Raw genomic sequence first — 16,329 nt, 5'->3', positions numbered from 1 at the left:
ACTTATTCTGTACAGAACACACGTTGTGTGGCTGATAGTGACGTTTAGAAGTCAGAGAAACTAAATCTGTTCAGATCATGGATCATCAACAGTGTGTTGTTGATTAAAATCAGCAACAGATCTCATGTAGAGCACTTTGCCAGCTACTCTGTCATAATCAAAACAACTGGAGACAGTGTACAAGCTGATATGTGGGTCTGATTATATTTTATTAAATCGGGATCGCACCACAGTGTTTTTGTCCCTTCCTGTCCAGCCTAAAGGCGGCTGGAATCGGCTGGAAACTGTCCGACTTTCCCGCAGCTTTCTGTGCCCGCCCCCGCTGCCGCCGCCTGCTCTCGTCCACTTTACAGGCGAGGCGCAGTTCATCTCGAACGAGCCTACTGGCGCTGACGAGCCATGGGGCCGCCATCTTGGACCGGTCACCGGCTCCACTCAGTGTAATCTGTTTGGCAGATATTTATATGATATAAAGTCACCAGACGTCCGAGAGAAAATGGGAGAAACACAGGGACATTTTCAGTTTGACTATCAATCTGATTTAAAAACCTATTGTTGTGTCTTTAAAAACAGAACAGGGACAGAGGTCGTTTTTGTGATGTAAAGGCTATGAATCACACAGATAAACAGGATAGAGAAACGGATAGTGGCAGTAAAGTCAGATATTTGAATAAGTTGAAGAAACAATGTGATTATGTTATTAGAGTCCACTTGAAGCATTTTATATTTGTCTCTCTCTCGCGCCTACACACACACACGCACACACACACACACACACACACACACACACACACACACACACACACACGCACACACACACGCACACACACACAGTACTGCCAAGTTGTTCTGCATCCATCTCCTCTCAGCCATTGACATTTAGCAGCCCCACTCACAACACACACAGACACACACACACACACACAGACACTAGGTCTGCACGATATTGACAAAATGAGATATTGCAATATTGATATTAATTCTGATATTTTTAAACATTTGATGTTAGCGATCACTGTGAGGCGAAAAATGCAAATACAAATCAACTTTTTTCTGCTTTTTTGCCATTGTAGCCTAGGCTATTGATTCAACCCTTTAGACTAGTGGTTCCATGGTGTAATGGTACGCACTCTGGCCTTTAAATTCAGTGGTCTGAGTTCAAGTCTCAATGGAACCTGGTTTTAACCCAGAGTACTGGTGAAATGGAAAAAATTAACCTCTGCACTGTTGCTATGTAGTTTAAAGTAGGCTAACGGGTAAAATATCCTTGGACGTTGGACTGAAAACAGTATGTTGGTGTGGGCATGTTGAGCAGTCACCTGTACTTCATGTTAACTTAATGGATCTCCAGATTTGGACTCAGATGAACATATTGAAGTTTTTTTCAAAATGTTGACATTAATGTCAGTCTAGTTCCCATCTGGTAGGCTCATTTCTGGACACAGGTGGACATTTTGGACAGAAACACTGGTGGATCTTGATTACCAAAATCTATTGTATTTAGCCTGCATTGCACAATGTGTCACAGAGTCGGTAAGATGCCTTCAAATCCCACGTAATCTATTGCCATTGTTAAGCACATTGCCACACTGGTGACTTTCATCCATTTCCCCATAAACACCCATATATTTGGGCTGGCAATTGGGAAACCTTCCTTTGATAACTATGACCTGGATGACTGAGAACCTACTATATTATGACCTAGTTGAGGTACCATGTTATTATTTCTGTGATGGATCATACTAAACATTGAGTCATTCAGTCAGAATGGCCGAGCGGTCCAAGGCGCTGCATACAGGTCGCAGTCTCCACTGGAGGCGTAGGTTCGAATCCCACTTCCGACATGAAGTTTTTCCGTCTGAAGCTAATGACTGAGACATGATATTTGGGAAAAAGAACTTAGCAATTCTTTAAATATTAGTGGACATGAATTTGCGCAAGATACTGAATTAAAAGGACAGCCCCACCTTTTGTGACCATCTGCATTATCAACCCACGTAAATTTTCCATGTGTACACAGTAGACTTATCTACTGCTGTATTCATTGTTTGTGTCAAGTCCTTTAAAACCTTTTTTTGACTTGCCCTTTTCAACATCCTGTGTGAATGCTTAGTTTACTAAATGACTTAAGTTATCCAGTAACTGCTGCATTTTCATCAAATCTTCTTTCTGATTGTTGTGGACTTTCAATAACATAAGTGTTGATATTAGAGGCGAGGTGCTGAAACGCTTTGCGGCATGTCTAGAGGAAGTGAAAACCTTCCTTGGCAGCAAAAGGCTCACAGTTCCTGAGCTAGAACAGCCACAGTAGCTGGAAAAGCTACACTTCTTGGTAGAGATGACAGCGCACCTGAACACGCTAAACACAGCTCTTTAGGGTAAAGGACGAACAACCCTGCACATGTTGGAGGAGGTTTTGGCATTTGAGCGCAAGTTGACAGTGCTTGCCAGAGATTTACAGAAAGGTACAATGCCACACTTCCCCAGTTTGAGAGAGTTCAGAGAAGCTCACATGATGAATTTAGAGTCTTTACATTCTGCAGTCACCGCAATGCAAACATCGTTCGGGAAACAATTCAGTGAATTCAGAGAGGAAAAACCCACATTATCCTTCCCTGGCACTCCCCTAAGCCTGGATCCATCTCTGTTGAATATGACAGCATTTCCAGGTGTGAGTCCACCTGGTCTTAAGATTGAACTGGCTGACTTAGCTGACAAAGAAATGTGGGTGTCCAAGTTCAAGTACTTGACAGCGGACCTTGAAGATGTTTCACATCAGAAGGCTGTTCTTGCTCAGAATCACAAATGGCTTGACATTGAAAACCTCCCCAAACTAGACCAACTTGTGTTGCAAACTCAGAATGCTATCCCCGACATTTATGTCAACATGAAAAAGTATGCACTTAGAGTCCTGTCAATCTTTGGATCCACATATGTATGTGAGCAGGTGTTCTACAACATGAACTTTATTAAAAACAGATGACAGCTTACAGTCCTGTGTGAAGATGAAGGTGACCGCAAACAGCTCCGATGTGCAGCCGCTGCACGCTGAGGTTCAGGAGCAGAAATTGCATTGACCAAGTATGATCAGTATTTCAATTGCCTATTAATTTGCAAATATTCATATTTTTTCATTGTTCAGTGAATTAGACATTTTATTATTCAGGTTGACGGCTGACTGCACTGCGCCGGTAAAAAGATGACGGCACGCAGAGAGAGGACGGCATTTTTGTTTGCTGCCACTGGATTACTTAAGTTTGGCGTTTTATTTCATTACTACAAGGACTCAAATGGACATTAAGTATTTTACTTAACCTTCAACCCAACGTCTTATTTTGGGGTTAAAAATTTTGTTTTTTTTCATTACTACAAGGACTCAAATAGACATTGAGTATTTTACTACACCGTCAACCCAACGTCTTTTTTTGTTAAAAATGTTTTGTTTCATGCAGATATTAATTTAAAAAGTAAACTTCATGCCCTGACCGGGACGCTGTGACATCACTGCTGCGTGTGGTTTAAGGTGCATGTCACGTAAGGGGCCAACCGCCTGGTGTGAGCGTCTTCCAGGCTCTTCCTTACAGAGTGTCCCAGAGGCGATTTTCAAATAATCAATGTACTAGTTTTTATCACAGATAACAGAAATGGTTGATGAATCCACTAGGTGAATATTATATCCTATGTTTGCGTTGCTCGACTTTTCATGTGTTTTTATGTACCATAAATTCAGTCAAGTGAAGATGGAGAAAGGGAGAAGAAAACGTGCTGTTCTTTGTTTTAGCCACTAGATGAAGGCAGAACTTCACTGACAGACTAACAGGATGCAGAGTGAAAACCAGACGCACAATTGGGAACGATTTCTGAGTGAACATCATACACTTGATGTGTAAAGAGATACTTTTTGAGCATTTTTCACATCTTTTCTTAGACATTTGTACAGCCTCTGTTGTCATCGTTACTTTAGAAAGATAATAAAAAGAGAAACGGATGGAAGATGTTGGGGCTCTGGACCATATTTTTATACTTTGTCTTTGATATGTTTTCTCTTGGTGCCATACATCTCCAGTCTATTCAGAGAAAAGGAAGAACAGCTGTATGGGTTGACTGAAGTCTGCCTGTTTTTTAGTTGACCAACAATCCTGCCGCTTTAAGAACAAATACATCTTTACTATATTTCTTGTGGAACTTCAGGATTAATCTAATCGCAATCGCAATGTAACATCTTTGCTGTCTCTTTTCCTCACTCTTTTCATCTCACACAGCACTCTGACGCCAATGATATTACTCCCTCTAATGCCTGATGTTTCTGTGGTAATAATGATAACACGCATTTAATTTATTTAGCGCTTTACATTGTACTCAAAGACACATTACAGTAACATACAGGACATAAAAAAAATGTGTTTTATGAATCTGCACTCTGACACTACCGCATGGATGTGTTAGTTGTTACTTAGTAACAACATCCACCAAAGCTATGACCAGGCAGTGTGTTTAGGCAGTAGTGTGTGTGTGTGTTGTGTACGGTCACGTGAGTATCACTGTAGCAGGTTTCACAGCATGCAGATATTGTAATAACTAGTTATCAAAGCCTATTACACCCATCTTGAATGACTTTACTTATAAGGATACCCTATGTATTAATGTAATAGGAATTTGTGTATTTTTTATGTTTAGTTAAATATTACGTTACTTAAGAACGAAAATTGTCCCTTTTGGTTTATTTATTTTTTTGGAAGCTCGTTTCACTTTTTATGTTCACGTTTTTCAGAATTTTAATAACCTATTTCTACACTTTCCACGGAGTTTTTAGGAAAATTAAGGTCTAGGAGGCTCTTTAATGTAGACTGTCCTCATCACCACCGGGAGGCAGCAATGCAGGAACACTGCCTAGTCTGCAGGGAATGGACGGAAGAAGAAGAAAACTGCCGGAATTCTACAAGAAGAAGAAGATAAAGACGACTACGGTTTATATGTTACCCAGCTAAAGACCGGGCATTCAGCGAAGAGAAGCCGTTAGTTGGATCCAAATAACGGCAGAGCCCCCGAGGAGTTAGCTAGTTTTTTACTTAGACATGGACCGACACCGGAAACAACAGGAGGTGGTTTTAAAACCGGAAACGAAGCTGCTAGGAGCAGGTTTGTGTTCTTTATACTGCTTGCAAATAATGCTTGCTAAGCTAACGCGAGCTAAACCATTCTCAGCCTGTTAGCCGGAGCTAGCTCCTCAAGTTAATGGCCCTCGTATATCAACCCAACGTAGAAACCAGCGCAGATGAGCACATAATTCCTCATTTTACGACAGGCTTTACGTGAGATTCATGAAGGTATGAATGATGGTCCTAGTAATGTGCTTAAAGTCAAGTCCAATTCAGTTTCTTGATATCTTGATATAACACGTTTTGAATACAGTATCCATACTGTATCCTGTACTGTGGATATTAAGCTAAATAGCATATGCTGAAGTATATTTCTGGAGTGTTAAAGATTAAAAGAAAAATCAACAAGAACCGAAAACCGTGACTCCAAGTCCGTGATACAATGCGAACTGTGGGTTTTGTGAACCGTGCCTATGTAGTGCTGTCAGTTTAACGCAAACCCATTTTTTAACGCAAGATTAACGTTCTTTTTGGCCTAGTAAGCGTTTTTTCACATGCTGTTGCAACAACTAGTACCGTTAGAAAAACTACACCACAGCGGATCTAGCTTTACCGGAAACAAAACAAGCGCCATTTGGGCTTGCAAGCTGTCCAAGGAGGACACATTATCATGAATTATGATTTATTAAGCATGATCATTTCTGCATAAAAATGTGGTCATCAATGTGCAAACTCTGGTTTGACCACAACTTGCATACTGCTTTAGTTTATGTGTTCATGCATGAGGTCATGAACGAGAGGCTATGAACTCCTCTTGATTCCTGATGATTCATAAGATATAATGGAATGAAGTGATGCACAAATCATGAATTAAGTCATGCATTAATTCCTAATTCATGTTCCCTTACTGCTAAGTGTTTCCATAACTTCACTTCAAGCCTGTAGGAGCAGTTCCAAATCCTTTTAGTGCCATGAAATGAAAAAATACCTTTCACCATTTTTTTTCACAAGTTCAGTGGGTGCATTTTCAAAAAGAATGCTTTATTCTGAAAAATAAAGTTGGTCCTAGACAAAACTCACTCAGTGTCTTAGATATATAGGATACAAGAGAAGTCATGAATATGAACTGAGGTATATCCCATTATGTTGTGAGCAGTAGGCCTATGTGTGCTGTTGGCCAAATTGTGTCTACTCTGTCTAGGTATCTATGTCCGACCTGGGCTGGCACATGTTCACGTTAAAGTGTGTGCACCATGAGCACACGCAAAGCTCCCGGTTTTAGTTCTGGGAAATATGTAACCCAACCTTAACATAACCTTGCTTTTTTTGAACAAAATATTTGTTGACTGTTGTTTTTGTTTGAACAAAATACAAAATATTTGTTCAAACTTGCTGTGATGCGCTTGAGGATTTCCGCAACTGTACGTGGGACTACAGGGCAAGGGATTGAACCACCTACCTTCCAATTGGCGGTTTACTGCTCTACCAATGAGCTTGAACCGCTCCTAGTTTGTGTTTGTTTCCATGGTGAATTCCAGTATAGTGGCTCTATTCGTGCTAGAGCCCGACCGTCAATATCTGCATTTATAATTTAACAGAATCAGTTGTAACAAACAATTCAGATAAATGAATATTTAAAAATAAAATAAAAAAATGGATGAAACCATTTCAACTATTGTATGAGTGTTGGCGTTGCATAGTTTGTGTTTTTATACATTTTCCGTATCAGAACTTTAATACATTTTGATGTTCCTTTGTTCTGTTGGGACAATAAAACAGATTTATTTTTTAAAGATTGTTTTTTGGGGTGGGGGCTTTTCCCTGTGTTGACAGTGGATAGACAGGAAAGGGGGAGAGAGATGGTAAACGGTTAACGTAATACAACTTTTTTTTTTCTGCCACATGGCATTGTTTTGTCATTGATTACATCCCACTTTGCAACACAGTTATACAACTGGGACCGTATTTATTGATATTGGTTGATTTCAACATTCATCGATCCAACACCAAAGATTCTTTTGTACCTTAAAATAATGTTTCCAAAATTGTTTCAGTGGTTCACTAACTGGTTGGAATGAGACTTAAGAATAATGGAAAAGTGCTTTGGTGCCTACTTTAAAGGTGTTGGTTGACAACACAATTATTGGGGGTTAACGTAAGATTAAGACACCGTTCAACACGCTCATTCATTTTTAGTACGACTGTTTTGACCACTGTTAACAACTCTGGGCTCACCCACAAATTCATCGTTTTGATTTTTAATTCTGGATTAAGCCCTGAGGAAAGAGTTAAAGCGTATTTTTCAGTCAATATTACGTACAAGTGACACTTTGAGTGCGGTGATAAAGCAGGGTAAATGCAGAAAATCCTTGCTCAAACAGCTGGACAGCAAACAGTCAATTCCAGTTGTCAGAGATTAGAAAGGTATGATTATTAATTATCGTAACATATTAACCATGCATTCAAAGATTTTTACATGGGTAAGACTCCTGGAGGGGAAATTTCAGAATAGAACTTGCTTTCGGGGTGTGTTTTCTCCATTGTTGATCATAACATTATAGAAAATCGGTCAATGCCATTGTGGACATTTTTTTTGCTGTCAAGTTTGTTAAACAGCTACAAAGTCTTTTGTAAACGTCTTTGCCCTCCGCTTGGAGGAAGTTATTCGATCTCTTGTTAGTCTGTACGAGTGGGGATTTATAGCTGGGCGTCAACCATCTAACATGAGAAGGCTGTTTCAGATAACGTTTAGGGCCAGCTCTCTCAGGCACCCAGCTATAGCATTATCGTGTGATGCTGAGAAAGCGTTTGATAGGATTGAATGGCCATATTTATTTAACATTTTATCCAAATACAGATTTGGTCCCAGCTGAATGAGATGGTTCAGAACATTTTACTGTGAACCAGCTTCTTCAGTCAGAATACTATTTATGACCCTTTCCATCTGCATCGTTGTTGGGTATCAAGCTCAATTGCATTAATTGTAAATTAGTGAAAAAAAATCACACTAGCAAGCCTTGCAGCTTGCAGCAGTTTGTTTATCCTTACAAACTGGAAAGTCAGGAAGGCCAAGTGTTTCTACATGTATAATTGGCTTGAGGAGTTCCTGAACCTTATGAGTATGGAAAATGAGTGTCCTTATTGGTTTATCCAGATGGGGATGGGAATGGGTTATGGTTCTGCAATAAGGTCATTTCTTGACTCTCAACCCACCTTCCTCCCTTCATAATTATTAACATGTAATTGCTGGACCTAGTACCCCAGTCTTGGCTCCATCATATCCCTTTTTGTTTAGAATCTTTTAAAGACTGTAATTCCCCACCCCCTCCCTTGTGTTTCACATTTGTCTTGTCACTAATTTGTAGTAAGGTCTTTGCAGTGTTTTTCCTTCTTTGTTAATTTGTTTGTTATGGAAAATCTTCAATTTAAAAAAAATAACTTAATATTGTTTTGAACTGATGGTAGTTATCAATCATATTTTGTAATATTGAATTAATGTTTCTTAGCTGGGAAAGGTGTAGGTCAATTTAATTACTATTTAATTAGATCAGATCGCTCAGTAGGCTTTTTTGATTAGAACTTGGAAAAATGACTAAAGCAACATATCAGACACACAGCACACATACAAAATACACACACAATTCTCTCTCTCTCTCCTCCCTCTCTCTCTCTCTCTCTCTCTCTCTCTCTCTCTCTCTCTCTCTCTCTCTCTCTCTCTCTCTCTATATATATATATATATATATATATATATAAATAATATGCACACACTCACCTAAAGGATTATTAGGAACACCTGTTCAATTTCTCATTAATGCAATTATTTTATATATACAGTGAAGAAAATAAGTATTTGAACACCCTGCTATTTTGGAAGTTGTCCCACTTAGAAATAGGGGTCTGAAATTATCATCGTAGGTGCATGTCCATAAATCACAATGTATGATTTTTTTTAAACTATTAATTTGTATGATAAAGCTGCAAATAAGTATTTGAACACCTGTCTATCAGCTACAATTCTGACCCTCAAAGACCTGTTAGTCTGCCTTCAAAATGTCCACCGCCACTCCATTTATTATCCTAACTTAGATGTACTTGTTTGAGGTTGTTAGCTGAATAGAGACACCTGTCCACCCAATACAATCAGTAAGAATCCAACTACTAACATGGCCAAGACCAAAGAGCTGTCCAAAGACACAGAGACAAAACTGTACACCTCCACAACGCTGGAAAGGGCTATGAGGAAATTGCCAAGCAGCTTGTTGAAAAAAGGTCCACTGTTGCAGCAATCATTAGAAAATGGAAGAAGCTAAACATGACTGTCAATCTCCCTCGGACTGGTGCTCCATGCAAGATCTCACCTTGTGGGGTCTCAATGATCCTAAGAAAGGTGAGAAATCAGCCCAGAACTACACGGGAGAAGCTGGTCCTGACCTGAAAAGAGCTGGGACCACCGTTTCCAAGGTTTTTCTTGCTAATACACTTAGACTTTCATGGTTTGAAATCATGCATGGCACGGAAGGTTCCCCTGCTTAACCCTGGGGGCCCTGAGGCCATTTTTACAGTTTATTTTCCGTCTGGATTTATTTTATAAAAAAGCTTGTGAAACATCAACCCTGTGGTCTACAGTCAAGATATGAACACCATTTCTTTTAGTACAAACTGGGTTATTAGAATATTTGGGTTGCAGTGAGGTCACATGCATGTTAAAAATGGTTTTAGTGCCTTAAAGATAAATAAATAAATAAAACGGAACATGAATCTTCCAGAAATGTATTGATATCACAGACAGACAATTAATTAATAAGCCATTTTCCTTTTCTAAAACAATTGTCATATGTCTTTGGAGTCACACTGTGAAGAAATAATCATAACTTATACAGTTGACCAAATACATGCATTTTTTCAAAAAAAGTCAAGACGTTTTGCTCTCATGACATTTACTTATGCCAATAATAACATAAAAATGTCATATTTATTCATATTACACCCACAGCAATGTTATAAAAGCAAATGTGTGTCAAATTATGTATCATTTGGCCTTCCATAGAGCCTATAGGCCTTTTTGTCCCCTCTGGCCTTCCATACAAGAGGGGTGACTTTATCTCCCATATATGGGCATGTTATTTCCGGAAAACACGGACATGAGAGAGAGAGGCAAACAGAGAGAAAGAGCAGATAGAAGCAGTAGCGATCCAGCGGCATAAAATGAGCCAAAACGCGATGAATTATGGACATAAAGTTGATCAATCTTGGATATAACAGTGTGGATATAAAGCCCAAAGAGGCTGAAGTTCAAGGCTGGATAGAAAATCCCCTGTGGAGGCTAGAAAGACACGGAAAAGACCGCCGTAAAGATGAAATCGTCAGGATTTAAACGAAACCGAAAGTAAGTAAAAAGCTTGCATGGTTCAAAAGTTATTAAACTATGAATCAGAGGTGTTTTGTTACTCGTGGGCGAGTGTCTCGGGCTCAGAGGGTTAAACCAGCACATGTCAAGGCCCATCTTAAGTTTGCCAATGACAGTTTGGATGATCCAGAGGAGTCATGGGAGAAAGTTATGTGGTCAGATGAGACCAAAATAGAACTTTTTGGTCACAATTCCATTAACCTTGTTTGGAGGAAGAAGAATGATGAGTACCATACCAAGAACACCATCCCTACTGTGAATCATGGGGGTGGTAGCATCATGCTTTGGGGGTGTTTTTCTGCACATGGGACAGAGTGACTGCACTGTATTAAGGAGAGGATCACTGGGGCCATGTATTGCAAGATTTGAGGGAACAATCTCCTTCCTTTAGTTTGAGCATTGAAGATGGGTCGAGGCTGGGTCTTCCAACATGACAATGACCCGAAGCACACAGCCAGGATAACCAAGGAGTGGCTCTGTAAGAAGCATATCAAGGTTCTGGCGTGGTCTAGCCAGTCTCCCGACCTAAACCCAATAGAGAATCTTTCGAGGGAGTTTAAACTCCGTGTTTCTCAGACACAACCCAAAAACTCGACTGATCTATAGAAGAACTGTGTGGAGGAGTGGGACAAAATCCTTTCTGCAGTGTGTGCAAACCTGGTGAAAAACTACAGGAAAAGTTTGACCTCTGTAATTGCAAAGGCTACTGTAACAAATATTAACATTGATTTTTCTCAGGTGTTCAAATACTTTTTTGCAGCTGTATCATACAAATATTTAAAAAAAATTGTGATTTCTGGATTTTTTTCTTTTTTTAGATTATGTCTCTCACAGTGGACATGCACCTACGATGACAATTTCAGACCCCTCCATGATTTCAAAGTGGGACTACTTGCAAAATAGCAGGTTGTTCAAATACTTATTTTCCTCACTGTATGTATGTATATATGTATGTGCCTTCAATTATTTATTTTTTTGTCAAAACCACAGGTTTACAGATTTAGTCTAAATATGAGCCCTGTGCATTGCTGGGCCTTCAACCTAACATAAGTATTTTGTTTGTTTATTGTTTTTCTTAGATGTGCTCTAGTGTAATTTATACAGAATTATCTGTTTTAACATTCTGGTTTTATTGACTTGGTAATCAATTGACAGTGGAAGGTCATGATACTTGTGCATTGTCTGTGATGTAGGGTGGATTGTATGTGGTATGTGTGTGAATAAGTCTCTGTTTAATGTTGTTTACAGCAGCATAATGTACTGATGCCCAAGACAAATTTCCCTCGGGGGACAATAAAGTTATCTTGATCTTGATAATACCTAAGCTAAAACTAATACTGGGGTCCTGTCATTGTGAACAAAGTCCATACTAAGAATCAGCTAATAGAGTTCGTTAAACTTCCTGCAGTTTACCGCACCCATCAGTGTCAGAAGCTACTGCTGCCGCCGGGGTTTAGGTGTGTGTGTGACGCCCAATCGTTTATTCAAAACAACATTTCTGGACGTGATAGACAATCACCTCCCAGGTATTTCTTGAAAGTGCCTGTCCCCCCAGTTTTCATTTATTGCTTCTCAGAAGGGTCTGTGCTAAAACCGTATGGCACGGAGCAAGGTAGATATGGAGGAAGAGTTGTTTGTCATAGCTAACATGAAGCTAAGCAGTGCCTCATCTTCTCTGATTTGGTGCAGCTGAAGTTGTCCTTTTTTAAATTAATTTTGTCTGACAGAAGGTCAAACCTTTTACAGCCAGTTGGAGATCAGAGTTGTCTTTCCTTTCCAGAAATTAAGTATTATTAGCTATTAGCTAAAATGTCAGCAGCGTGGGGAGTTGAGCTCAGTGAATTTATGATAGACTAGGGACCTGTGGTAAGTCATTATGAACCTGTTTTCAGAAGAATTAATGAAATTTAGCAAATTGTTAAGATTCACATTAATATTTGTTTGTGTTTCAGCTTTACCTTTGGATGTCCAGAAAGTGATTGTTGGTGAAGAACATCAGCACGAGTGGAGCTCTAGCCTGGACCAGGAGGACACAAAGCCCCCACACATTAAAGAGGAGCAGGAGCAGCTTTGGATCAGTCAGGACCGAGAGCAGATTACAGGGCTGGAGGAGGCTGATACAAAGTTCCCATTCACTGCTGTCCCTGTGAAGAGTGAAGATGATGAAGAGAAACCTGAGCTCTCACAGCGTAATCAAAGACAAACTGTAGAGATAAACACAGTACCTAATGGTGAGGACTGTGGAGGACCAGAACCAGCCATTGACAGTTTGCATTCACAACCCGATAATGAAGACAAGAATGAAGACTCTTCTGAACCTGAGACTGATGACAGTGCTGATTGGAAGGAGACCAGAGAACCTCAGTCAGGTTTAAACTCTCTAAATAATGAAGTCCCGGTCTGTGATTCAAGATGCGGTACTGGTGAGAAACCATTTAGCTGCTTCAAGTGTGGGAAAGGTTTTGGCACCAATGTACATCTGAAGCAAGACACAGGAGCCCATACAGAAGAGGAACCATTTAGCTGCACAATTTGTAGGACGTCTTTTGCATGGAGACAAGATTTAAAGACACACATGACAATTCACAAAGGAGAGAAATCCTTAAGCTGCTTGGTCTGTAAGAAAGTTTTTATAGAAAGTGGAAATTTAAAGACACACATGAGAATTCACACGAGAGAGAAACCCTTTAGCTGCTCAGTCTGTAAGAAAGCTTTTACAGACAGGGCACATTTACAAAGACACATGAGAATCCACACAGGAAAGAGACCATTTAGTTGCTCAGTCTGTCAGAAGGCTTTTGCAATGAGTGAAAATTTACAGGCACACATGAGAATCCACACAGGAGAGAGACCATTTAGTTGCTCAGTTTGTAATAAAGCTTTTATACAGAGTGGGCATTTAAAGACACACATGAGAATCCACACAGGAGAGAAACCGTTTAGCTGTTCAGTCTGTAAGAAAGGTTTTACAGACCATGCACATTTACAAAGACACATGAGAATCCACACAGGAAAGAGACCATTTAGCTGCTCAGTCTGTAAGAAAGCTTTTACAATGAGGGAAAATTTACACGCCCACATGAGAATCCACACTGGAGAGAAACCATTTAGTTGCTCAGTGTGTAAAAAAGCTTTTACAGAGAGAGGACATTTAAAGGCACACATGAGGACCCACACTGGAGAGAAGCCATTTAGCTGCCCATTCTGTAAGAAAACTTTTACAGTGAGTGGACATTTACAGGCACATGTAAGAATCCACACTGGAGAGAAACCGTTTAGCTGTACAGTATGTCAGAAAGCTTTTACAGTGAGTAGAACATTACATAGACACATGAGAACCCACGCAGAAGAGAAACCATTTAGCTGTGAAGTAGAGTCTAGTCTTAAAGGAGAGCAGATCCTCAGTCAGGTTTAAACACAGAAATGTAAGTCTTTAAACACGGTGCAAGATGTAATACTCTAGGTCCGTAACAAGTGTAAAATACATAAGTTAGAATTTTAGACTTTAAAACAGACCTGAGAATTCTATTGCCCGCAGGCCACATCCGGCCCTTTGGGTGGCACTAACCGGCCCGCATGAGGTCAATGCGAAGTTAGCAATTAAACGGAAATAAGTGTACATCATGCAAGGAATACGACGGCAAAGCTTTTATTTTGAAGGCAACTGTTATTTGTTGTTTATTGTGCAAACTAATGCAGTTTCTTCTTCTCTGGTTGCAAGTTGCAGTTAAAAATAAGAACTGCATTGTGTCAGCGAGCTGTAAACTGAGCACACAAGACTTTAACATGGACGTGAATGAGCTGTTGTCCCTCAAAAATGTCAGCTCATGGGGGAAAAAGGTTGATACAGAGCGCCGAGTTTTAAACAAAACATGGACTTCTAAGTATTTACTGAAGACAAGCAGATCACTTTGTTGCAGGCTTATAATTTTAATCACTTTTATTGTACCAAACACGCAGAGAAATAAAACTTGACTGATGCAGAGTGGGCCAGACATCTGAAGCTTTACTAGTTAACTGCAAAAGCAGCCAGGTTTTTGTTTTTTAACAAGCATTGCACATCCAGGGATGCAGAAGTCAAGACCAGCTTTGTGATCTCCCACAACATCACCAAAAACAGTTAGCCATTTTCTGAAGGAGAGTTTATGAAAGAGTGTTTTGGTGGACTTTGCTGCACTAATATACCCAGAGGGGAAAAAAGGCAGTTTGAGAATGTGCCGCTTTCCAAGAAACAAGCAGGATTGAGGACATTGCGGGAAACCTGAAGATTCAGCTCCAAAGCAAAGCAGACAATTTCAAACTTTCTCTCCTCTGCTCTGGACAAACGCTACGATGTCCAACCCAGTTACCAATGTTTGTACGTGGGATTATGAAAGACTTTTAGATAACAAAGGATCTGTCAGCAATGCGGTCGATGAAAGGGACAACGAGGAGCGATGTGTTCACTGAGGTATACGCATGATTTGACAAAGTGGGACTTAAATGGAACAAACTGACATGTGTTACAACTGATGGTTGTCCCAATCTGTCTTTTGAAGCAGAAGCAAGGGAAAGTGACTGAAGTGAACTCAGAATAGAAACTGGTATATTTTCATTGTATTATACATCTGCAGGTGTAGGTCACTGCTAAAACCGAACCATGTTATTGATGTTTTTAACTGAAATGGTTTATTTTATCAGGACAAGAGCATTACCTCTCAAGCAGTTTGTCACTTTTGGAGGAGCATGAAAATGAACATGGTGACATAGGCTACCACACAGCTCACCAAGGTGAGCCCAAGGTGCTCTTAAAGTTTGGGCCCCCTGCAGGTTAATACGTTGTACTGACCCCTTTGGCAGGTATCACAGCTTGGAAACGCTTCTTGTAGCCAGCCAAGCGTCTTTCAATTGTTGTTTGAGGTATCTTTGCCCATTCTTCCTTCCAAAAGTCTTGCAGCTCTTTGAGATTTCTGGGCTGTCTGTCGCACACTGCTCTTTTAAGGTATATCCATAGATTTTCAATCATGTTAAGGTAAGGAGATCGCAAACCTTCAGTTTACGCCTCTTGATGTAATCCACCGTGGATTTTGAGGTGTGTTTAGGATCCTTATCCATTTGTAGAAGCCAACCTCTCTTTAACTTCAGCTTTTTCGCGGATGGCATCAAGTTAGCGTAAAATAATTGTTGAAATTGTATTGAATATATTTTTCCTTCTACTTGTCATATGTTCCCTGTGCCACTGGCTGCAATATAACCCCAAAGCATGATTGTTTCCCCCCATGCTTAACAGTTGGACAGCGGGTCATTAAATTCTGTGTCCTTTCTTCTCCAAACGTACCTTTGCTCATTGCGGCCAAAAAGTTCTATTTTAACCTAATCGGTTCACAGAACTTGTTTCCACAATGCATCAGGCTTGTCTATATGGTCATTTGCAAACTGCCATTTCTTGTCTACATTCCAAACAGAGGATGTTGGCCGCTGAAAACGCTTTGCTATCTTCTTATAGCCTTCTCCTGCTTTGTGAGAATCATTATCACATCACACTAATCACTATTTTCAGTTTCAATTTTCTAGACAACTGTTTAAAAGAAGCCATGGTGATGATTGTTGGGCTAGAAACTCTGGCTAGCATGCTAGAAACTCTGCAGGGTGCCCAAAACTTTTGCAGACGCCATTTTTTTAGTTTTCTGTTATTTTGAAAGTGTAAATGATTGAAATAAAATCTAACTTTTTGTGACATATTATATGAATGTATAATCTGTCATTTGATGCCTTTTGTAGATTTTTCCATCTTTTCTTGGCTTCTTTACGCACATTAATACAAATTTTCAAACCCCACTGTA

General features: G+C 39.8%; 3 protein-coding genes across 3 annotated transcripts in view; 2 read left to right on the top strand and 1 right to left on the bottom strand.

Moving 5' to 3' along the window:
* LOC117939505 (zinc finger protein 501-like) overlaps positions 1-16,329 on the top strand; it is a 197,132-nt gene that overhangs the window by 46,224 nt on the left and 134,579 nt on the right. The gene's annotated exons all lie outside the window — the stretch shown is intronic.
* LOC117939530 (chorion transcription factor Cf2-like) overlaps positions 1-16,329 on the bottom strand; it is a 62,056-nt gene that overhangs the window by 1,825 nt on the left and 43,902 nt on the right. The gene's annotated exons all lie outside the window — the stretch shown is intronic.
* Positions 4,820-14,191, top strand: LOC117939510 (zinc finger protein 664-like). Its single transcript, XM_034864929.1, has 3 exons — positions 4,820-5,139; positions 12,460-13,470; positions 13,807-14,191. Exons 1-3 carry the CDS (start codon positions 5,076-5,078, stop codon positions 13,920-13,922), a joined length of 1,191 nt encoding a protein of 396 aa, XP_034720820.1. The 5' UTR covers positions 4,820-5,075; the 3' UTR covers positions 13,923-14,191.

The sequence above is a fragment of the Etheostoma cragini genome, chromosome 24, assembly GCF_013103735.1.
Source record: "Etheostoma cragini isolate CJK2018 chromosome 24, CSU_Ecrag_1.0, whole genome shotgun sequence".
Classification (NCBI taxonomy): domain Eukaryota; kingdom Metazoa; phylum Chordata; class Actinopteri; order Perciformes; family Percidae; genus Etheostoma; species Etheostoma cragini.
The sequence above is the reverse complement of the archived record's forward strand: the minus strand, read 5'-3'. Positions and strand labels throughout refer to the sequence as shown.